Source organism: Mandrillus leucophaeus, unplaced genomic scaffold, assembly GCF_000951045.1.
Source record: "Mandrillus leucophaeus isolate KB7577 unplaced genomic scaffold, Mleu.le_1.0 Scaffold283, whole genome shotgun sequence".
NCBI classification, from domain to species: domain Eukaryota; kingdom Metazoa; phylum Chordata; class Mammalia; order Primates; family Cercopithecidae; genus Mandrillus; species Mandrillus leucophaeus.
In genome coordinates, this window is record NW_012102954.1 from 829,964 (window position 1) to 854,858 (window position 24,895).

Below are 24,895 nucleotides of genomic sequence, written 5' to 3' on the forward strand. Positions count from 1 at the left end.
GAGACCAGCCTAGTCAACATGGTGAAACGCTGTCTCCACTAAAAACACACAAATTAGCCAGGTGTGGTGGTGGGCACCAGTAATCTCAGCTGCTTGGGAGGCTGAGGCAGGAGAATCGCTTGAACCCAGGAGGTGGAAGTTACAGTAAGCCAAGACCGCACCACTGCACTCCAGCCTGGGCACCGGGCAACAGAGCGAGACTTTGTCTCAAAAAAAAAAAAAAAGAAAGAAAAGAAAAAAGAAAATTATATTGAAGAATTGAATAATGAATGAGAATAGTTCATGGATACAGTTAAATACTGATTTTCTTTTTTTGAGACAAGGTCTCTCTGTCGCCCAGGGTGGAGTGCAGTGGTACAATCATAGCTAATTGCAGCCTCAATCTCCTGGGTTCAAGCAATCTTCCCACCTCAGCCTCTCATCACAGGTGTATGCTACCATACCCAGCTAATTTTTGTAATTTTTTAATAGAGATGAGGTTCTTGCTATATTGTTCAGGCTGGTCTCAAACTCCTGGGCTCAAGTGATCCTCCCACCTTTGCCTCCCAAAGTGCTGGGATTACAAAAAACTGATTTTTTAATATGGAAGGTAAAGTTGAAAAAAATCACATGGCACAAACATGTGCTTACATTCTCACACACTATGAAAAATGTGTAAGAAAAGATATGAAAGCTGAATCTAAGAGGCCTCAATCCTGTCTAAGTGAAATTATAAAAGCAAGGAACAGAGATAATGGGAAGAAAAAGAAATAATCGAAAAAAATTACTCAAAGAGGAAAGGCAAAAAGCTTAGATTAAAAGCATCCACCCAAGTGCTAAGCCCTATGAATGAAAAGTAGTAATGTTGGGATTGTAAAGCCCTATGAATGAAAAGTAGTAATGTTGGGATTGTAAAATCAAACTTCCTGGATTCAAACCTTGGCTTTAAAACTCATTTGTTGCATATAAAGTTGGGAAAGTTATTTAACTATTCAGTGCCTCAGTTTCCCCTTCTATAATAGGTATGTAATAAAATATGACCTTCCTCACAGAGTTGTTGTGAAGCTCCCTGAAGTCAATGCATGTAAAGTTGTTACTACATGAAGGGGAGGGGAATGTAGTAACTACAACTATTATTATACACCATGAGGAAATTGGAAGGTTAAAGAGAAAAGTCTAAAAGTTTCTGGAAAAGAAAAACAGCAAATCCATGCAGAGACAAAAATGAGCAACATTGGCCTCTAGAAAATATGGAACAATATTTACAAAGTTCCTAAAGGAAAAAAATTGAATCTAGAATTCTTTTGCTAGTGAAGTGTGTGTTAAAGTGTGAGGCCAAAATACAGATATCTTCAACTATGCAGAGAGTCAAAATGTTTTACCCCAAAGCAGCATTCTAAAAAGGATTACTCAAGGAAGGCAAAATTAAAAAAAAAAAAAATCAGAGAAAAAAGATGTGGGATATAAGAGGCAGTGGTAAGCAAAAAACAAGTATGATTTACAGGTAAGTTTAAAGAATTACTATATAAGATGAAAGAAAATTTTAAAACCTGGCACTAAAATTCCAGGTAATTGCAACATTCATGGGGCAGAGTAGAACACATTAAGGACATGCTAAGCCTCTTGTTATGTTCAGGAGAGGATAGTTATTGATTAATTCTAAAGTAATAACAAATGTTTGATTACAACTTAAAATTTTAAGAGTAACCACTGGGGCCGGGCGCGGTGGCTCAAGCCTGTAATCCCAGCACTTTGGGAGGCCGAGATGGGCGGATCACGAGGTCAGGAGATCGAGACCATCCTGGCTAACACGGTGAAACCCCGTCTCTACTAAAAAAATACAAAAAACTAGCCGGGCGAGGTGGCGGGCGCCTGTAGTCCCAGCTACTCGGGAGGCTGAGGCAGGAGAATGGCGTGAACCCGGGAGGCGGAGCTTGCAGTGAGCTGAGATCCGGCCACTGCACTCCAGCCTGGGCGACAGAGCGAGACTCTGTCTCAAAAAAAAAAAAAAAAAAAAGAGTAACCACTGGAATAACAGAAATAGGATATGTAACTTTCATTTTTTTATTCGATTGAAAAATGGAAAACTTAATCAGAGACAGAAATTGAAAATAAAAGAATGGAAAAAGGTACATACTTGGCAAAAAAAAAAAAATAAGTCCTGGTATTCAAAGCAAAATTATTAAATGAGCAAAATGAGTACTTATTGTATTGATAAAAAGTATAATTCAGCAATAAGATATTTGAAGTAAACCTTTGTATATCTAAATAGCTTTGAAATATAAAAAGTAATGACTTCTAGAAATGCAAAAAGGAGAAACTGACAACTACATAATTTAAGTAGGAAACTAACATACTTCTCTGAAATTGATAGACCAAGGAATCAAATATAGTAGGAAAATAGAGAAGCTGAAAACACAATGAACAACTGTGATCTCAATGAGATGTATAAAACTGCATATTCAACTGAAAATACATATTTTTTAAACACTCATGGGAAGTTTATAAAAGTTGATCATTTATTAGCAAAATACCCCAGGATCATAAATTATAAAGGGTATAAGTCAATTACACAGGCCCATACCTTTGGTAATAATTGAAAAGGTAATCAAGGATCTGCTTTAAAATATATATATTAGACTCAAATTGCCTTATGGATCAGCTCTCCAAGATTTCAAGGAAATCTCTACGTTAAATAAACTCTTTCAGATCATAAAAAAGGTGAAACATTTGCCAACTATTTCTACACAACCAGATTAATAAACCCTAACATCAAAACCAGATATAAAGAGCATAAAAGGATGGAATTCTAAATCAAGAAATCTACTAACATTATTTTTCATCACATATTTCATTAAATATTCATTAAAATATTTAAAAAAATAAACCAACCAATCAACTCAGCATATGCTAAAAGAACATTTGATAAATTCTCAGCCACTATGGAGAAAGCATAAAACAACAAAACTCCTTGCAAGCTAGAGATGGAAAAGTTCTGAGCCTGGTCAACATTTACTTATCTCCTACCTTCGAGCTGGTAGGTTGACACCTGCTGCTAGGGTAGATGTGCAGGTAAAAAGACAGAGCACTCCTGTGGAGTAGGCCTCCTCCAAGAGTTTCCTTTCATCACTTGTTAAGCCACTATGGTGATAGGCAACTCCAAATGGGATAGTGCGCTTTAAAACAGGACACAGGTTGCCATTGCCAATGTTCTTCAAGTTCTTAATTACCTCACATTTTTCTTTCTCCTTGTGCTTCAGATATTCCCTATGAAAAAGATCTGTTAGAAATATGAACCCTTGATCTTTTAGTGACAAAATTCCTACCATTTTCATTTTAGTAGATGCTAATGTAAACATTCTTTAATGTACTATTTTCATTGAGTTAAGTACATTAAATGTTCTTAGAATTTTGATTCTGACTTCATTAACTATTAGGCAGTCTCTCAATCTTTCTGTGGATTACAGAACCTTGTGAAAATCTTATCAAAACTAAGGAAAGGTGGGGTGCGATGGCTCACGCCTGTAATCCCAGCACTTTGGGAGGTGGAGGCAGAAGGATTGCTTGAGCCCAGGAGTTCGAGATCAGTGTGGGTAACGAAGTGAGACCACCTCCCAACAAAAAACAACAAAAATTAGCCAGGCACGGTGGTGCGTGCACCTGTAGTCCCAGGTTACAGGGGAGGATGAGATGGGATGATTGCTTGAACCCAGGAGTTCGAGGTTGCAATGAGCTATGAACTTACCAGCCTGGGTGACAGAGCAAAGCCAAAGCCCTGTCCAAAAAAAAAAAAAAAAAAAAAAAAGGAAAAATACAACAATTTATATAAATATAACACTTTACATATAATTTCAGAGGGTTTGTGGATTTCCCGAAATTCATTCCTGTACTTCCTTTGAATCCATGGACACCAGGTTTAGACCTTTGCTCTGGATGTTATAGCTGTTTTTTCTTTATAATATATGTCTTTATAGGGAATAGTTTTTTTAAGACATAAATTTTCTTCTCTGAAGATGGAAACATATATATTATTAAATCATACTTCTATGGTAAAACACTGTCTAAACACTAGCACTTTAGAAACTTCATTCATATCCTGCAATGTTTCCATCACTTAGCCAGTGTCTCCATCTTACTACCTTGAATTATTCTAAGAAAATGAATGATTTACTGAGAATGCTTTTTTCCAATAATTTAATGTCCTTAAGCTTTTATAATCAAAATCGTTGTAAAAGCAGACTGTTACCAAAATGAGTGACTCCTTCCTGTTATCCCAAACATTTTTATCTTTTGCTATTCAATAAATTTAAGTCTATCTTAGACCAATCCATGACAGTAGGATTGAAAGAGGAGGTAGAGGTTGACAAGATTAGCATTCAGGTTAATAGACTATGAATAGTGATACAGCATTAGCTAAGGAGATGAAAGAAATTTCAGAAGATGATAAAACCACACATGAGACAAACAGGTGCATAAAAAACTGAACTGTTAGTACTTAAAGTAACTTCATACTTATCTCTATGAATATGACAGAGCCAATATTAAGACACTACAAAATTACAAGCCAACACATTTCTTACTCAGGAAATTATATCCAAATATCCATACAACTTAAGTGTGAAGTTTACTAAGAAAACAAAGGCAGGCCAGGTACAGTTGCTCATGCCAGTAATTCCAGCACTTTGGGAGACTATGGGGGGCGGACTGCTTGAGCTCAGGAGTTCAAAACCAGCCTGGGCAACATGGTGAAATGCTATCTCTACCAAAATTACAAAAAATTAGTTGGGAGTAGTGGTGTGTGCCTGTAGTCCCAGCTACTTGGGAGGCTGAGGTGGGAGGATCACTTGAGCCCAGGAAATGGAGGCTGCAGTGAGCTGTGTTTGTGTCACTGCATTCTAGCATAGGTGACAGAGTGAAACCCTGTCTCAGGAAAAAAAAAAAAGGAAAAGAAAAAAAAAAGGCAATGGAAGATACAATTCATCTCCACAGTGGTAAACAGCGATTAGTCCTTTGACTGACTAAACCAGTGGTTCCTGTCTTTGGACTTGCCTGGGGAGCTTTACAAAATGATATCTGGATATCACTCCCAGAAATTCTGATTTATCTAAGATGTAGCCTGGGCTTTGGAATTTTTAAAAGCCTCCATGATGATTCACTATGCAGCCAAGGTTTTGAACCACTGACCTAAGCCATTGTATTACTTAACATTCTCTTACATGTTACCTTAGAGTTTTCTTTTTCTTTCTTTTTTTTTTTTTTTGATGGAGTCTTGCTCTGTCACACAGGCTGGAGTGTAGTGGTGCGATCTCAGCTCACTGCAACCTCCGCCTGCCAGGTTCAAGAGATTTTCATGCCTCGGCCTCCCCAATAGCTGGGATTACACGTGCAAGGCACCGCACCCAACTAATTTTTTGTATTTTTAGTAGAGACGGGGTTTCATTATGTTGGCCAGGCTGGTCTTGAACTCCTGACCTCAAGTGATCCGCCCGCCTCAACCTCCCAAAGTGCTGGGATTACAGGCATGAGCCACGGCACCCAGCTACCTTAGAACCCATTTCTCTGGCTATTTCACATGTGATTTTCACAGTTAAAATTTCTTTCTTCAAGGTCAAGGCCTTTAGTATACTGTAACAACTCAATATGATGTTTTGCGAGGCATAATTCGTGTTTGCCCAATCAACATAATACACAGTCTGTAATTCATAATAAAAATAAAACAGGATATTAAAAAAATTAACATACTTGCTTAAAAATTTGCATATCATTTCTGCTACATTTTCACAGTTCTTCTTACTAGGACAAAAAACTAAGCAGGAATAATTGGGAATAACTTCTGTAACCAATGCTACCAAGTGATCAGGATCCATCTTTTTTAGGGTATCAGAATACTGCAAAACAACAGGATGTAGGAACAAGGTGGTTAGTAAACATGAAATCCTGTCAATTTTTTACCAGTGTGATTTGAAGGTAAATAAACCATCTATAATTCTAAACTTCTAATTTAATAATCTGATCATTTAAAAGATGAAATCTATATTAAGAATCAAAATGTTCAATCTCACTTTTTTTTTAGGTTATTATGATTTTCTTAGGTCTAGTTAGTCTAAAAAAACTAGAATTAAAGAAGTGAATTAAAGAAAATTAAAGAAGTGAAAATAGTTAGTTATTAATAGCCTCACTACATGCCCATCTCCATCACAGCAGAACAAAAAGTCCCACAGAGAGAAACACAAATTGGTCCTAATAATAGCCTGTTTTCAAAAACACAGATTCAATCATACTACTGAATTATAACAATTTTTGTAGTGACACGAGGAACACAAAGAACATGAAGAAAAAATGTGAAGTTATTTAAAATCTGTTTCTTCAACTTTACTAAAAACTAATGAAGACATAGCTTTAGAATAACATACCTTCAGAGAATTCTAAAACTACTATATAATCTCTTCTTCCCCTTTGTAATATCCTTCATATAAGTCATAAAACACTAAAATTTACATAGTAGACATTAACATTTTAATACACCAATATCTGAACCACATGGTCCATAAATTATTCTTCTGTTGTTGTTAAATGAATAAGCATTTACAGAAGAGGTTTCCAAATTTTCTTGGTTCACAGCCCCAATGCCAAAAGAAATACTTAACAGTTTTGTTAATTAAATAGTGAGGTCCAAACAACTTAATAAATATGTACTTCATCACAACTTAGTAGCTGTTAGAATAAATAATACATATCAGTTGAATGAAAAAATATTTTTATTTCATTTTTAAATAACCACAACAGCTCACTAATGGGATGTGTGCACAACTTGGTACTGTCTTTCAAACTCTGGAATAAGACTGGACACAGCAATTCTTTTCTGTTCCAGATTGATTTTCACACAGTACTTACAGCAACCGCAAAAACCCCAACTTCACAAAGATATGATGTCATAGAAAAGAATATGGTGTGATCTAATGTTAAAATTGGAAATGAGCTATCTTGAACTGGTAGTCTGCATGGTGTCCAACAAATGTCAAGCATCAGCTGTGTCTCGCAAGAATGTAAACTATTCTATGGAACCCACTGGAAACTTCTGTGGTGCCCCAGACACAAAGTCTGGTAACCTGGAATTTAAAGGTTATCAACGTTACCTTATAATTAAGGAGGCGTGAAAAAGTCATGCCATTCTCAGCTTTGCTGTCAATTTCATATATTGTATCATTTATTTTCAGATATTCTTTTAATTCAACCTTGAATTAAAAGGACATTTGCAATTAATATAAACCACATATAAATTCCTCTTTCCAGAGTTTTAAATGTTATAAAATAGCTTAAAAAAGGACAGCTATAAAAGATTTTAGCTTTTCTAAGATATATAAAACATGCTTCAACTTAAAAGTTCTTGCTTTACCATTTCTTGTTCTTCTTCTTTTTTGGTCTTTTTTTCCCTTTAAATCAAAATAGGGATCAATATCCTTGAAGAAATATGTTTGAATTAAGTAAACATCATATCCAAAAAGAAACCACACACTTCTGTATTTGTCACGAAAAGTGTCAGTCTTGGTGTTCTTATCTTTTACTAAGGTGTTACCTGTCTTATGTCTCAAGATCTAAAACTTTGTCTTTTTTCTTTTTTTCTTTTGAGACAGAGTCTCACTCTATCACCCAGGCTGGAGTGCAGTAGCATGATCACAGCTCACTGCAGCCTCAACCTCCAGGGCTCACGCTATCCTCCCACAGCCTCCTCAGTAGCTCGGATGACAGGCATACACTACCACACCAGGCTAATTTTTATAGCGATAGGGTGCCTCTATGTTACTCAGGCGGGTCTTGAACTCCTGGGCTTGAGCAATCCTCACACCACAGCCTTTCAAAGTGCTAGGATTACTTATTACTCATCAGTTTTAATTCTAAAATCAGTTTTAATTCTAAATACCACCACATCATTTTCAGTATTTGTAGACAAAAACAGTTTGTAAACACAGCTCATTGCATTTTATTAATAACAATAACAATGTCTAATGTGGCAATTAAGTTCAAAAAATCTCTCTCGAAAATGTTCATATCTGGTACAAATGTAAAAACACCTTTTTTTCTTTTTGTTTTTTGGAGATAGCATCATCACTCTGTAGTCCAGGCTGGGGTGTTGTGGCACAAACACAACTTACTGTATCCTCGACCTTCTGGGCTCAAGTGATCCTCCCACCTCAGCCTCTCAAGTAGCTGGGACTATATGTGAGCACTACTATTCCCTAATTTTTTTTTTCTCTGTCGCAAGGCTGGAGTGCAGTGGCGCAATCTTGGCTCACTGCAACCTCCACCCCACTAGGTTCAAGCGATTCTCCTGCCTCACTCTCCCAAGTAGCTGGGACTACAGGCATGCGCCACCATGCCCAGCTAATTTTTGTACTTTTTAGTAGAGACGGGGTTTCACCATGTTGGCCAGGATAGTCTCGATCTCTTGACCTCATGATCTGCCCGCCTTAGCCTCCCAAAGTACTGGGATTACAGGTGTGAGCCACTGCACCCAACTGCCCTAATTTTTTAATTTTTTGTACAGATGGGAGTCTTGCCATGTTGCCCAGATTGGTCTTAAAACTCCTGGACTCAAGCAATCCTCCTGCCCCTGCCTCTTTAAGTGTTGGCATTGCAGGTCTGAGCCACTGCACCCGGCTAAAACATCAAATTTCAAATTAAAATTTGGCAATTAAAAAAAATTATTTTCTGAAAACCGACTTAGACACTGAAAACCTATTTAGATACAAAATATACACATTAGTACTGCACACAAATATATACACATTACAAGCTATTTTCAAATAACTACAAATTACATTTGTTTACTTTCTTCGAGCATTTTGAGAATGCTGCTATTGAGGAGTTTACACATAAATCCATGTGAAGCCTTTACTTTTTAAAAAAGTATTATAACTACTAACATATAAATATTTTAAAATATTTAAATTTTAAGATAAATTTTTTAATGTGCCAATAACTCAAAACATGTCTCACTAAAATTTTGCCAAATAAAAAAATGTAGTTTAAAGAATAAGGAGTGAAAAAATAAAATGGCGGTCTGGGAAAACTCATTCAATGAATGTTCACTGAGGGCCTGTGGGCCAGGCTATAGATACATTAGTGACCCAACCCAAGATCCCTGACCTAGACACAAACTCTTAAATTCTCTATACACAACCTCTTATTGGTATATCGTCATGGTGAGTAAAATATGCCCCTTTGGTACTCTATAGAATTATTTAAATCCTATGTTTACTACTTTCATTTCTAAGTTAGATGAATACAAAACAAATCAATACAGTGCAAACCTTAGGTACATACTGGTCTAAATTGACTGGTATAATATTCTGCTTGAAGAAACTTTTGTAGGTCTTCAACATTGTTTAATGTTGCACTCATACCAATAATTTGAGTTGTTCCTAAAACACAAACAAACAAAAGCCAAAGTGTTAAGGAAAATATATTATGTAATATATCATAAAGTAATTTTAGCAAATCTTTTGTGCTCTGAATTCTTCCTGAGTGATTTGGGAAAGGGGTGGGAGAAGTAAGTAAGAAAAATACAAATAGCTGGGTGCCAACTTTGGGAGGCTGAGCTGGGAAGATCGCTTGAGGCCAGGACTTCAACACTAGCCTGGGCAACACAGTAAGACCTCATCTCTACAAAAAACTTAAAAATTTCCTGGGCATGGTAGTGCACATCTGTAGTCCCAGCTACTTACGAGACTGAGGTAGGAGGATCGCTTGAGCCCAGGAGGTCAAGGCTGCAGTGAGCCATGATCGTGTCACTGCACTGTAGCTTGGGCAACAGTGAGACCTGACCTCTTAAAAAAAGAAAACTACAAATATATTACCAGAGTATTAATCTGGCATTTGAAGAATGAAATTTTTCAGGTATCCTGAAAGTTACTACTTAGAAGTTTATTGAGTTTTAAATTTGGCAAGAAGTAGGATATTAAGGCTTCTAAACAATAATAATGAGTATAAATTTGCTTTTAACTGTCTATCTGGATCCCCTTTACGAAAAGCATGATATGTTCCACAGGTATGGCTATAGACAGACGTACAGTTAGTAGGATAGAGGGCTAAATGAGTCTCCAACTCTTGGCCTATGAAAAGTCCTTTATGAGATCTTGCTATCAAGCTAACTTTTAATTTTATTTATTTATTTATTTATTGAGACAGAGTCTTGCTCTGTTGCTCAGGCTGGAGTGCAGTGGCATGATCTCGGCTCACTGCAACCTCCACCTCCTGGGTTCAAGCGATTCTCCTGCCCCAGCTTCCCGAGTAGCTGGGACTACAGTTTTTGGTGATGTTATTGCTTTAAATAAAGGTGGAGTGAAGCTTATGAAGCCATATGACATCCTGGGCAATACAAAATGGATACTTTCTATAGACTTAGCTATTGAATGAAAACCCAAATAGGCCTTCTTTGCAAATGTTTCTTCATTGCTCCTATGTCTTGAAATAGTCATTCAAGAAACTGGCTGAAAGAGAAATAATTGGGAGTATCCTTCTCATTCTATAAGGATAGACTATGAAGCTGAAGAGGTGGGCATGGGGCCAAATCAAGAAAGGCTGTACTAAGAAATTAGGGATTTATGCAGAAAGCAAAGGGAAGCTATTAAAGAATGGTAAACAGTAAAATAAACTAATAGGATTTATATTTTGGGAAAGATCATTCTACTTGCGCTAAAGAAAGATGGATTTGGTGGATGAAGGGCAGTGGGTAGACAGAAGAACTTGGTGATTTCTGTGGCAATTCAGGTAGAAAGGATGAGGTACTGCACTAAAGACTTAGTGGTAATGAGGGATAGGAGAGAGAGAAGTAAAAATATATTTATGAGGTAAACCAGATAGGATTTGGTTGCTGATAGAATATGTAGGATCCTGGCTTGGCTGGCTGGAGAGTGCTGGTTGAGAATTCAGGCTGAAGAATGGCTTTGAAGGCAATGAGTTGGGCTCAGACTAAGCCTTAGTTAGGCTTAGCTGTTCATAGAATAGTCAAATAGGAATGCTCTAAAATACAGGCTTGATGAAAGCAGGGACTGTTTTATTCACTGCTGTATCCCTAGCACTTAAAATAGTGCCTAGCACACAGTAGGTGATCAATATTTTTTTGAATGAACAATTACAAAATGCTATAACCTGCTTAAATATTATTGCTGTTGAAATTTTTTAAGTACTTTTTAAGATTTGACCTTTATAGTTAAATTTTCCATATATACGGTAAATATTGCAATAGCATATTAATAGTAGGTTATGACATTTAGAATAAATTTTTCATATACTTTAAAGACTACCTGATGCTGTAAAATAGCTCCTTAAAGTGACCTATTTAAATGTAGTGCTTTACAATATTATTATTATATTTATATTATATATATTATTATGGTGGTGATGAAGATAGCCGCAGTAGCAGCGGCAAACCCTTACTGAATGCAGTGTGCTAAGCACTGCTGAATGCAATACATGTGTTAACTCACACAATCCTTACAACAATTCCATCAGGCTGGTACCATTATTATCCTTGTTTTACAAATAAAGAAACACAGGGGTTGAGAGATGTGCCTGGGCACACATAGCTGTTAAGTGGCGGATAATAATAGAGGACTTCTTCAAATACCAATTTCATTTACCTTCAAAATTCTATACATTAGAAATTTTAAAACAAAGGCAAAAAGCTTAAGTATCTTGCTTTAGGTTACATAATGCAGCTAGTGATAGAATTAAGTGTTTTATAAGTCTCTTGATTATAAATCAATTCATGACCTCATTTAAAAAATACTTACTGCTAGTGTAGAGGATTTTTGCTAGGGTCATTTCCAGTGTAGCTCCACGGCTTCCTTCACCAATCATGTGCAACTTCGAGATTTTTTTAAAAAAGGCAAAGAAGTAAATCTTCATATAATGCTCATATAAAACATGCATATATTCATATGAAATTTGTTTGTAAAGAGTTGCTTATAACTCTCAAGTATTTTGAATATAACAACTATAATACATGTATATTATTTCACTGGTATTTAGGATAATAAGCTTTTTGTACAAAATCCTTATAAATCTGGGATTCATAAGTACTATTAAAAAATTTTTTTTTTTGAAATGGAGTTTGGCTCTTGACCCCCAGGCTGGAGTGCAATGGTGCAATCTTGGCTCACTGCAACATCCACCTCCTGGGTTAAAGTGATTCTCCTGCCTCAGCCTCCCGAGTGGCTGGGATTACAGGCGCCCACCACCACGCCCAGCTAATTTTTGTATTTTTAGTAGAGACAGGGTTTCATCTGTTGGCCAGGCTGGTCTTGAACTCCTGACCTCGAGTGATTCACCTGCCTCGGCCTCCCAAAGTGCTAGGATTACAGGTGTGAGCCACCACGCCCGGCCTATAAAATTGTATACTGCACACATATGTGTTCACACTTTAAGAAACACTTGACACAAAACCAAATTTAAGATTATCAAGCATAGAATGTCTTCACCTATATTGTCTATATGTTAAAATAAATTTATTTTTATAGAGGTCCTAAGGTACTAAGCAGATCCACACAATAACCAGAATAATAAATATTTAGTATAATAAAAATGTTGACAAATTACAAAAGTATTAACCAACCTCATCTACAACAACCAGACCCAGACTGTCAATTCTTCCAGTTTCAATCAAGGAGTTCACCAAGCTATGTCCTTTTTCAATAGTGGCAATATATAGCGATTTCTTTTCCCTTCTTTTCGTTGGAGGAAATCTTCCTTTGCTTCCAGCATATTCTTCAACAAAGAAACCAAGTTCTACACCAAAACTTGACAAACCTGAAATCTAGAATATTAGTTACAATAAAGAAAAACAGGCCAGGCATTGTGGCCAATGCCTGTAATCCCAGCACCTTGGGAGGCTGAGGTGGGAAGATCAGTTGAGCCCAGGAGGGTGAGACCAGCCTGGGCAACACAGTGAGAACTCATCTCTATAAAAAATAAAAAATTAGCTGGCCATCGTGGCACAGGCCTGTAGTCTCAGCTACTCAGGAAGCTGAGGTAGGAGGATTCCTTGAGCCCATGGAATTGAGGCTGCAGTAAGCCTTGGTTATGCCACTGCACTCCAGCCTGGGTGACAGAGCAAGACCCTGACTCAAAAATAAATAAATAAATAAATAAATAAATAAATAAATAAATAAATAGATAGATAAAATAAACAAAACCAAAAAACACAGATAAAAACTCCATTAGATGTTCACGGGGTTCAAAAAAGCTTGTAGTGTTTAATACCCATCAAATAGTGTTTAATACCCATCAACAGGAACAAGGTCACAGGTAAGACATACATAAGAAATGCTGTAATGTCTTGATCTTTGCAAAACAAATGCAACTTCTAAAATACATGTGAAAATAAATTTCAACTGTCTCCTTTGATGTCAAAAAGCATCAGGGGCATGGTGGCTCATGCCTGTAATCTCAGCATTTTAGGAGGCTGAGACAGGTGGATCACTTGAGGTCAGGAGTTTCAGATCAGCCTGGCTAACATGGTGAGACACCATCTCTACTAAAAATATAAAAATTAGCCGGGCGTGGTGGCGTGTGCCTGTGATTCTGGCTGCTGGGTGGGGGGTGGGGCATGAGAATTGCTTGAGTCTGGAAGGCAGAGGTTGCAGTAAGCTGAGATCACGCCATTGTACTCCAGCCTGGGCGACAGAGCAACACTCTGTCAAAAAAAAAAAAAAAAAAGATCAGAATAACTCATTTTAATAATAGTTTCTGCTTGAAAAAGCAAGGTAAGGCCGGGCACAGTGGCTCACACCTGTAATCCCAGCACTTTGGGAGGCCAGAGTGGGAGGATCACTTCAGGTCAGAAGTTCGAGACCAGCCCATTCAACATGATGAAACCCCATCTCTACTAAAAATACAAAAAGTAGCTCGGTGCGGTGGCGCACATCTGCAATCCCAGCTACCTGGGAGGCTGAGGCAGGAGAATCACTTGAACCCAAGAGGCAGAGGTTACAGTGAGCAGAGATTGTGCCACTGCACTCCAGCCAGGGCAACAAAGGGAGACTCCATCTCAAAAAAGAAAAAGCAGGGTAAATAGTAATAGAACATTTAAGATGATGTTTAATCCAATAGTTCAGAAAATGTAAAACTTTCAGCAACAGGTAATTAGTATTTGAAGAGATTTTAAGTAGTGTATACTACTTTTATATATCCTAAAACTATTAATTCTCCATCAAGAGATACTTCTCACCAGGCGCAGTGGCTCATGCCTGTAATCCTAGCACTTTGGGAGGCTGAGGTGGGCGGATCACTGGAGATGAGGAGTTTGAGACCAGCCTGGCCAACATGGTGAAACCCCATCTGTACTAAAAATACAAAAATTAGCTGGGCATGGTGGCACAGGCCTGTAATCCCAGTTACTCGGGAGGCTGAGGCAGGAGAAATGCTTGAACTTGGGAGGCGGAGGTTGCAGTGAGCCAAGATCGTGCCACTGCACTCTAGCCTGGGTGACACAGCAAGACTCCATCTCAATAAATAAATAAATAAATAAATAAATAAATAAATAAAATTTTAAAAAAAGAGGTACTTCCCAACAATACAAAATTACTACATTTAGGCTAGTTTTCAGATCTTAATGTCAAAGTATTAGCAAATAACATTTGTTTTAAAACACACACGCGCACACACACACATACACACACCTTTTCTTGGACAATTGCCACATATGGAAGAATCATTAAAACATCTTTCCGACAGCAAAGCAGTTCTTGTAGCATTAAAATCTCAGCTACGAGGGTTTTTCCACCACTTGTTGGCAATGAATATATTAAATTTTTTCTTTCTTGCACAGAATTCAATGTTAAACAAGTATGTTGCCATTCTGTGGAATTAAAAAAAAAAGGCATTATTTTCTCCTTCCAACCTTTGAAACTCAAAAGTTTTCTAAGAAAAAAATCAAATCCCTTCCTGTGGGGCAATCTTCTCATAAAGATAAAATGTAATTACAACCAATGGCACATGTCAAAAATCCCAAATGTGCAAGTAGTACAGCCAGTGAGCCTAGTTCAGGCCTAGGCAACAAGGTGGGCAACCAGCCCATTTATTCACCAGCTGCAGACATGGGTCCAATATTACAGCAGGGCAGGTAGCAGCCTTGTGGACAAGGAGTGCCATCTGGGATATCAGAGGAACAAAGGGACAGTACAAGGACCTATGTGAATTCTAATGTCTTCCTCTTATGTTCTGCAAGGAGATTATGTAAGCTTCCCTTCCTCATTCAGCCAAAAGCCATCTCAGAGAGAAGTGTAGGGGGAAGAGGGAAATAAACCTATTAGGTTTTACACAAACCAATAAAAACTTTAACTAGCTCTCATGGAGACCTGAATTTTGAATGGGTCCAAAACCATTTTAAACGGTTAAGACTGTTTAAACCACAAAAGACTAGAATTATTAACTGGCACGTCTAGGATTCCCACAATTAGGCGAGGCGGGATTCATGAAAATAGATCAGATCCAAGATATTATGTGAAAACTAGTATTAATTACTCTGTAGGATAATTTGACAATAAAAATCATCAAAAGTCTTTAAAGATGTGCTTCAGTGTTTTATCACTAGAAAAATGAGCAAAAAATTTAAGACATTTCACAGCAGATGGCAAATGGCCAATAAATAGATGGTCAATAAACAACAGAAATGCAAATGGCCAATAAATACATGAGAAGATGCTCAACTGTTCTCTACTGGGTTGGCAAAATTAATTTTTAAAATAAAAAACAAGTAACTACCAAAAAAGAAAAAGCCCCACACATGTAAAATCCAGAGCTGACTAACGTGGGGGAAAAACGCCAATCTCATGTATGGTTGTGAGAACACAAACTGCTAGAATCCTTGTGGAAAGTAACCTAGTATAAAAAATAGAACTGCACATTGCCTTTGATCTGGTAGTATTACTTTTGGGATTCTACATCTACAGAACGGAAGCCAAAGCATATAAAGATTATTTGCAGGATGTTCACACAGCGTTGTTGGTAGGTGACAAAGTGCCATGGTGGCAGGGGTAAAGGCTGAATAAATTATTGTACAATCATCCAATGTGATTCTTTGCAGTTTAAAAATGAACTGTAGATGGATCTATGTATGTTCAATATACAGGTAAGTATATTAAAAAAAAAAAAAAAGCAGATCATTGGCCCGGAGTGGTGGATCACGTCTGTAATCCCAGCACTTTGGGAACCTAAGGCAGGAGGATCACTTGCAACCAGGATTTCAAGATGAGCCCATCTCTATTTAAAAAAAAAAAAAAAAAAAAAAAAAAGTTATATCTGAAAGACAGTTGCAAGTGACTTTAACTTATTGTGCTTTTGGGTGATTCCCAAATACTACAAGTGACTGTGAATATGTTTTCTTTAAAAATATTTCAAAAATACTTAAATTTAATACTGAATAAATATTGAAAAATACTTCCGATTGGTATCACCCAAGTTATCAAATTAGATGTTTATGCCAAAATATAATGTAACCATAGCCACATTTTATCCAATTCAGATTTTTAAGTATAACATGACAAAATAATATATATGAATATAATCTTCACATCAAAAAAATAAATTAGCCAGGTACAATGGCTCATATCTGTAATTCCAACGCTTTGGGAGGCTGAGAGGAGTTCAGGGCCAGCCTAGGCAACAAAATGATACCCTATCTCTACAAAATACAAAAAATTTAGCCGGTTAGGATGGCACATGCCTATAGTCCCCACAACTTCGGAGGCTGAAGTGGGAGGATTGCTTGAGCCTGGGAGGTTGACGCTGTAGTAAGCCATGATCATAGACTGCGAGGTCGTACTCCTAGAGGTTCTGATGCAGTAGGTCTGGGGAAGTGTCTGAGAACACGCGCTTCAACAAATTTCCAGGTGACATTGATGCTGCAGTCCAGGAACCACACTTGAGAACCACTGCTTTAGCTTAATAAAAAGCAGCACATGTATTTATGCTTTAATCTGTCATGTTATTAAGCCAGATTTAAAGGTAAAAAGATTTTAAAAGTTGTTATTTACTGAAGTTCTCACTTAGAAGCTACCAATATAATTACTGACAATCATTACCAGCATCTAATTTGGCATGTCCTTAACACAGCCTCTAACTTGCAAAAAATGTATCCCTTTTTATAGACAAGGAACTAGGCCCAGAGTGCTAAAGTTGCATTGTTAAGTGACAACCCCCAGCAGCTGAGAACCTACCAGAGTGTACCAGGCACAGTGCTAGTTAAGAAAAAGGTGAGTTAGATAGAGCCCTGTCCTCAGGGTGTTCATTATGGCAGACTAAACAAAAAGCAAGGTGCTAGGAGAAAAGCAGAGAGAAGAAAGTTAACATCTACTTCCAGGGTAATACACACCATTAGCTCTTAAACCATGAACCTCACAATTTAGATTCTTGTAGTCTTTTATCAGAGTTTGTTTCCTGTAGTTCTGCTCCAACCTGACTGTCTTCTCCCTAAGAACCCAAGTTTTCATATCATTCATAAGATCCTAACAGGAGTTCCAGAAAACTCATGAAGTGGAAGGTTGATGGGCTGACTTTCCAGTATGGCAGCAACTGTCCCTTATTTGTCTGAAATGACACGTTTCTGAAATATATGCAAGGACCCTGGATTTTTTAAAAACATTACAAGATACCTTCTTAATATTAGTTTCTTTGCACTTAAAACAAGCCTGTCCAACCCACAGCCCTCATGAGGCCCAGAATGGCTTTGAATGTGGCCCAACACAAATTTGTAAACTTTTGTAAAACATTATGAGATTTTATTTTTCCAATTTTTTTTTCTTAGCTCATCAGCTATCGTTAGTGTATTTTACTGTGGCTCAAGACAATACCTTTTCCAATGTGGCCCAAGGAAGCCAAAAGATTGGACATCACTGACTTAAAACTTAATTGCAGCTGTCTTTAAAGATGTCTAGTTTTGGGAGAGGCAGCACAAAGCAGAGCACCTGGGTGGTGGTGGGGATGTGCCCGTGGAGAGAGGTGGCTGCGGCTGCTGGTGAGGGGGGAAAGATGTTTGGTTTAATCAACAGTATTACTAATATGGATTTCTTTCACTCAAGACATGTGAGTGTCCAAGACATACTGCAACAGCTAAGTTTTAGTAGAGAAGACAGAGCCAGCCAAGGAAATACAAGCTAAGAAAACTGAGGATCTACTAGACAATCAGAGTCAAAAAACAGGAGTGGGTGTAAGGACATCCAGAAACAAGAATTTCACAGGGGGTGTAGTCAACAGCATCAGGTAAGTTATTGAGAAGTCAGGTAAGGTAAACATTAAAAGTAACATTGTGTTTAGACGTCAGATCTTAGTCATCAGATCTTAAGTGAGAGCACAGAACCCAGAATTAGAGTGGGGTAATTTACTAAAGTTCTTACTTAGAGGCTACCAATATAATTATTGAAAATCATTACCAATATCTAATTTGGCATGTCTTTGAACCAGAATCTAACTTGCCTAACAATTTACTATCCCTTTCTTATAGATGAGGAATTAGAGGAATTATGTGAGGTAAGGAAACAGACAGAAAGGATAACTGGTTTGGTAAGTGTGACTGTGAGGGAAGGAAAGAGGTTCAGTGGTAGCAGGATAGGTAGGAACGGAAGCGGTTGAGAGATCACTAATATTTTGTTTTCAAAATGAGAACTAGTATGGACCATGAAAGCATTCGCTTTCATTGACTTGCACTAATATTATGGTAATGATAGGAAAAAAATTTTTTTATTCCAGCAAAAAGCATTACCATATAATTTTTCAATTCCCTTGAACTGGGCATAAAGGTCTCTCACTTTGCTGGGTAATGAATAAAAAGGACCAAGGTCATTTGATGATGACTCAATTGTTTTCTTAGCAACATTAATTTCCTCAGATAGGAGAGTGTCTTTGAGCTGTTTACTTCTAGAAAATATTGGTGTCTGGGCCTTGGCATTTCCAGTCATGGCACTTTTTAGATGATCTTTAATACTTTTTCTCCTGTTCATATCTGAACTAATTCTGACTTTGGAAGAGGTCTCATCATTTTGCTGGGGTTGCTCTATGCAATTATGGGGCAGTTCCTCATTCACAGTGTTGTGAGAGGATGACTTCCAATCCCTTTCTTTCATAGAACAATTGCCCAAATCATTTGAAGACTTCTGTAAATTTTCAAAGTATATAGCCTGTGAGGAAGGTACATCATACAAAAGATCAGCTCCAGGTTCAACAGTGACACCTTCATATCCACTCTGGTTCTCTGTGTGCTTATCAGTTTGTAATTCAGTAAGGTTGCCTATGGTAGTAATGCTGAGTTTGTTTTTGATACTTTCTGAGTAAAGATTTTCAGTGGCAAAGTCTGTAGCATGTTTCTTATGTTCAGGAAGTTGCATATATTTTTGTTCCAGGTCGTCAACTTGAGCTATAAAGGAGTTTTCAGTAAAGCTATCATAGTCACCAAACATGTCCTCTTCACTGTCATTATGCTGCAAAGAGAACAAAAACGCTTATGGTCAATTCCAGTTTCATTAAGAAGAAAAGCTTCACCAGCCTGGCCAACATGGTCAAACTTAGTCTCTACAGAAAATACAAAAACTAGCTGGGCACAGTGGCACGCTCCAGTAGCCCCAGCCACTTGGAGGCTGAGGCATGAGAATTGCTGGGAAGCGGAGGTTGCGGTGAGCCGAGATTGCGCCACTGTACTCCAGCCTGGGCAACAGAGTGGGACTCTTTCTCAAAAAAAAAAAAAAACAAAAAACCCAAAAACACTTCAGCCTAGGGCTGTACCAAGTATATAATTATATGGTCACATATGGATCATAGACCTATATGTAAATAGATATCACCAATTTACAGCTGAAGAAATGGAGGCCCAAAGAGGTTAAATTACTTGGCTAAACAGCAGGTTTATGAGTGTTACAATGACACTGAGATTCTAATTTTTGAGACAGGGTCTGGCTCTGTCACCCAGGCTGGAGTGCAGTGGCAGCCACTGCACGATCACAGCTCACTGCAGCCTTGACATCCCGGGCTTAAGCGATCCTCCTGCCTCAGCCTCCCAAGTAGCTAGGACTACAGGTGCAGGCCACCACACCCAGCTAATTAAAAAAAAAATTTTTTTTTTTTTTAAATAGAGACTGGGTCTCTGTTGCCTAGGCTGGTTTTGAACTCGAACTTCTGGGCTTAAGTGATCCTCCCATCTCGGCCTCCTAAAGCACTGGGATTATAGGCATGAGACACCACACTTGGCCAGATTCTAATTGTTAAAGCTATACTAAAACAGCAGGAAGACTGGTAGACATCTACTGAAATGTCAGTGCATTCGAAGTTTCTGGTAACTGCAGTGCTTCCCTCCCAGACTACAATCTACAGAGACTGGCCTGTAACAGAAACATGGTTGTACCCCTAGACACTCCAAGGAGTTCCTAGGAATTTGGAATTGAGACTGATAATCTGAATACTGACTTGGAGTGGTCTACTACATATTAGAAAAACAAACCTGGAGGCAGCAATATAGTAAAGTGATTACGACAACAGGATTTGGAGCAAGAACTGTAGTATCTCAACTTTTCAGGGCCTGATTACTGTTGTAAAATCTAGACAATGTAACTAGTTTAACATAATGGGTCTTCAATAAACAGCAGATTTTATCTGTACAGTAGGAGCTGCAGTTATTTGGAAGCCTAGATTTGTGTTTCCGTCAGCCACTTATTTGCTGCGTGTACAACTTTTATGTCTCGGGGTTTACATTTCATATTTATATAGAGGCAATCAATACCTCCTAAGTGCCGATTAACAGTGGTAAAGAGGAGAAAAGTAAACGAAGGCGATAAAACTGGTCAACTCTTTGCATCTGGGAAGGATGCCAAAACTTTGCAGTTTCAAGTTCCAAGCCCTTCGTACCTGGTCTCCCACCCCTCTGTCAGTGGGCATGCGACGTAGGAGGTCCGGGTTTGTATCACCACCTCCAAGGACGAGACATTCGGGGGAATCTGAGAGTAGAAGGGGCTGTACCTCGACCGGCAGTACGCCCGCGGTTTTCCGCCTCCTGTTCTCAGCCACCATTTCCTCCTCCTCTTTCCCCTCATCTCCGGGCTCGAGCTCGGCCGCGGTGGGAGCGACAAAAATGCACCCCAGGCTTGGACGGTTCCTTTTGGGGAGAGACACCCGCCGGCGGATGCGGGAACCACCTTCATCCATGGCAAGGATCCAGGGCCCTATTCAGACGTCGTTCTCAGTGACCCAGACGCTAAGCCCAAATGGAAAAGACAGTGGGAGGCCAGCGCCCGCTTCTACATCCACCTTCGGAAAAGACCCCAAGTTAGTGCTCTGGGCTCGCGGACCGGAAGCAAGCATAAACTTCTACGTTCTCCTTCTCCAATCATAAGCCTCACGTGACCTGCAGCGTAGCGAGGGCTAGAACAGAAAGGTGCTGCGCATGCGTATTGAAAAACCTCACCTACTCTCGCGGGTCCTCAGCGTTCTCCTGCGGAACCTTTGAACCGCGTACTCGAGCCCACAGGGGAAAAGCAGCGGAAGGGGCCTTTCGGAACGATTCGGAGCGAAAGGAAGTGGAACAAACGCGGAACCATGGCCGCTATGGTTGCTGTTTGCGGTGGTCTAGGGAGGAAGAAGTTGACACGCTTGGTAACGGCTGCTGTCAGCCTTACACATCCCGGGACTCACACGGGTAAAGTCTCCATATTCTATGCTCCGTTGTAGCGTTGCAGGCGTTAACCTTAGTCCTAATGGTTGGTGGAGTCGTCCCTGTTAGCAAAACGACTCTAGTTTCTAGGCAATTAAGTTTCTCCAAGATGGTTGGGAATCTGTAATCGCCTTTGACTGTTTTAGAGTCGTCTAATCCACTCCTTTCTTTAAACGTATGAGGAAGCTAGAGTGGTTCTTAATTAAAAAGCAGAGACTTTGCTAAGATCTCCGGATAATCTTAGTAAGGAAGGGGCATTTCCAGAGTCGCCCAGCAGCAAATTCCAGTTGTCTAAGGCCCCCAAACAGAACAAAATTGTGTAATTTTTGCCATTTTATCTCCTCTGTGTTTCTCTATAAATTCTCTCTGGGACGGGTCTGTTACTCATTTTCTTTTTGTATGATAGTGCCTGTTGCTTCTCCTGTAAGAATTTGCATTAAGAATTTTCTCTAACCATGGAATGAAGGGAAAATCAATGTCAGAAAGAGAGCAGGTATGGGTGGGAAAATACATGCTTTTCCCCCAAAGCCCTGGAAAGCACACCCATGTTGAGTCTTACTCTGTCCTAAATATAAAGGTTTTTAACTAGTCATTCTGAATATAATGAATACAAAACCTTTAATATCGTGTCCCTTAGTTCATCCTGTCTCCATAAAAACAAAAATATTTAGCTATTCAGCTATGAAAAATAAATAGTTAATTGCTGTTTCTGTTTAATCACAGTGCTTTGGAGAAGAGGTTGTTCACAATATAAACAGGTATCCAGCAACGAGGACCTGGTAAGAATTTTTTTTTCTATTAGTAAGGCATTTGCAAATATGACCAAATGTTTTTTTCTTTTTAAAACGAGAACTGGTATTAGACTCTAACATCTTTTATTTTAGCTACTTGAGTAGAGTTCTGCTGTAGGACAAAACAATTAGATAATTACTCTGAGTTCAGAAATGATGATGAATTGATTGTAGTCAGTTGAGTTTTGAACTAGGGGAATTCCTAGATTAGAAGCAAAGCTGCTATAATACCATATTTTTCTTCCTAGATCTTAAATTTCAGGCTATGTGATTTGGGAATCGGTTTTTTTACATTGCCCTTTATAAGCAAATGATTTGGCAATTTTAAAAGGTAGTTTGGGTGAGTAGAATTTTAAATAACTGAAAAGAGACTGTACAAAGCTTAGCTATAGGTTGGCTATAGTATTAGCATGGACTTGAAAGCACAGGTTCTTACTACATGCAAAGGTACTTTGACACTAATCAGAACATACAAAGCACTTGGCACAGAGCTGAAGAGTAGTCACGTGAGCTGAATGTAAAATGGAACGTTTGAAGAATTGGAAAAAATAAAAGAACTTGTCTAGTTTCTCTGAGCATCTGTCTTGGTAATCTAATCCATGCACCATACTTTAAGAAAGTAAAGGGACATTATTCCTTTTTTAGTTCATAAATCCCACTTTGTCTCTAATCAAAGTTATGGACCCTCTCCACAGAAAAAGGCACAAAGTTCCATTCATTTGGAGTTTTGCATACGATTACAGGGAGTCATGGGCTTCAGAGCCATTTCTAGATTAAGAACCTCTATCCTGGAGACAGCCATACTGACGGTAGGAGGGAGGCACTGTGGCAGAAGCATTAGGGCAATGGTGGTAACAGAAAAGCCAAAAAGGCTAATGCAAACTTATATAGTAGCCTGGGGTGATAAAAGTCAAACAACCTTTTATTACAGTAAGTCATGGGCCATTATGTATAAAAAGAGTGAAAAAATACTTGATAGAGACATGGAGATGGATAAATTAGGGATTGCACTCATTTAAGAATGCCGTATGTTATCTATTGTGTTACAAGTTTTCTTAAATGTAAAAATTTTTTCATTATCTACAATCTGAGCAAAGCACTGCAGCAATCACTTTCTTATCAGACATCATTTTTGTTCTGCCGTAAACTCTTTTATTCTACAAAGATTGTACTTTATTCCAGAATCTTCCCATGAGTTCATTTGTAGGCTAAACTGAAACAAAATAAAGTGCTTATATAAAATATGTACACAGTAAGAAAGGTATAACTAATCCTTTGAATGGATTTGAATGTAGAATAGTAACCTTTTAAAATTCAGAATTAACACATCCTATTATCACACTTTTCGTTTTTTTCCCTAGCCCATTACAATGGAAAATCCTTATAAGGAACCTCTTAAGAAATGTATCTTGTGTGGAAAGCGTGTAGATTATAAGAATGTACAGGTGAGATCTGGTTTTACTTCACTATATTTTAGGGTTTTTCTTCTGCTAGATCTGCTTAAAGAGAAGTCAGTTTATAGCAGACTTTTGTAGAGGTAACTGTTTTAGCAACTTCATAATTTCAAATTTGGTTATAATTCTATGTATAAGCATATCTCTGTTTTATTCAAGTAAAAGCACCTTGGCTCTCCCCACTTACTATTATTTCCACTCTGTTTTTTTCACTACACCAAACATCTTAATAGCTCACTGTAATTTTTTTTTTTTTGACAGAGTTAAAATTCTGTCAAAATTCTCAATTGGGGAGGGTCAGAACTTTGGAAAAAGCTCATCTGGTAAAGCTGATCTCTTTACCTCACCACCCATATCACTGATTCACATGTTACTTATCTCTTGTCTAACTCTCAGCAAGTTAGAAGTTGCAAATTTGGGGCAAATGAGTAGCGCTACAGTTCTGTATGTTGGCCGGGCGCAGTGGCTTACGCCTGTAATCCTAACACTTTGGGAGACCAAGGCGGGCGGATCACCTGAGGTCAGGATTTTGAGACCAGCCTGGCCAACGTGGTGAAACCCCGTCTCTATTAAAAATACAAAAATTAGCTGAGTGTGGTGGTGCATGCCTGTAATCCCAGCTACTTGGGAGGCTGAGGCAGGAGAATTGCTTGAACCCAGAAGGCGGAGGTTGCAGTGAGCCGAGATCGTGCCATTGCACTCCAGCCTGGGTGACAAGAGCGAAACTGTCAAAAAAAAAAAAAAAAAAAATTCTGTATATTGACAATAGTATAAGGTGATAGCTGCCTTTGAGAGAGAACCAAGAAATTACAGAAACACACATACTAGGAAGATTATGCAAAGTGCCAAGAATAATGACTGGCACCTAGAAAGTTCTAAATAAGTATTTAAATAAAACATAAATTATAGCAAATGCCTGGTGTACTTGTACCTCTGGAAAATCTCATTACCCTCTGATAATTTATCTTAATGATTAT

At 38.3% G+C, this 24,895-nt stretch overlaps 2 protein-coding genes across 4 annotated transcripts in view; one reads left to right on the forward strand and one right to left on the reverse strand.

The window, feature by feature from the left end:
• The window catches only part of HELQ (helicase, POLQ-like), a 55,027-nt gene extending 33,663 nt beyond the window's left edge, over positions 1–21,364 (reverse strand). Inside the window, exons 1-9 of the mRNA XM_011985446.1 lie at positions 20,872–21,364; positions 18,740–19,454; positions 14,661–14,839; positions 12,596–12,796; positions 11,775–11,847; positions 9,304–9,401; positions 7,116–7,214; positions 5,722–5,867; positions 3,007–3,246 (exon numbers count right to left, since the gene is read on the reverse strand). Coding sequence (XP_011840836.1) covers positions 3,007–3,246; positions 5,722–5,867; positions 7,116–7,214; positions 9,304–9,401; positions 11,775–11,847; positions 12,596–12,796; positions 14,661–14,839; positions 18,740–19,454; positions 20,872–21,168 — 2,048 coding nt within the window. The 5' untranslated portion in view covers positions 21,169–21,364. The remainder of the gene's footprint in view (positions 1–3,006; positions 3,247–5,721; positions 5,868–7,115; positions 7,215–9,303; positions 9,402–11,774; positions 11,848–12,595; positions 12,797–14,660; positions 14,840–18,739; positions 19,455–20,871) is intronic.
• A 54-nt stretch (positions 21,365–21,418) lies between these two features.
• Positions 21,419–24,895, forward strand: part of MRPS18C (mitochondrial ribosomal protein S18C) — an 8,123-nt gene continuing 4,646 nt past the window's right edge. For 2 of the 3 annotated variants that reach the window (XM_011985438.1, XM_011985437.1), the window contains exons 1-2: positions 21,419–21,658; positions 22,397–22,452. In XM_011985438.1, coding sequence (XP_011840828.1) covers positions 21,559–21,658; positions 22,397–22,452 — 156 coding nt within the window. In that variant the 5' untranslated portion in view covers positions 21,419–21,558. Of the gene's footprint in view, positions 21,659–22,396; positions 22,453–23,825; positions 23,910–24,895 lie in introns of all 3 variants that reach the window. The other variant, XM_011985436.1, reaches the window with a different exon arrangement.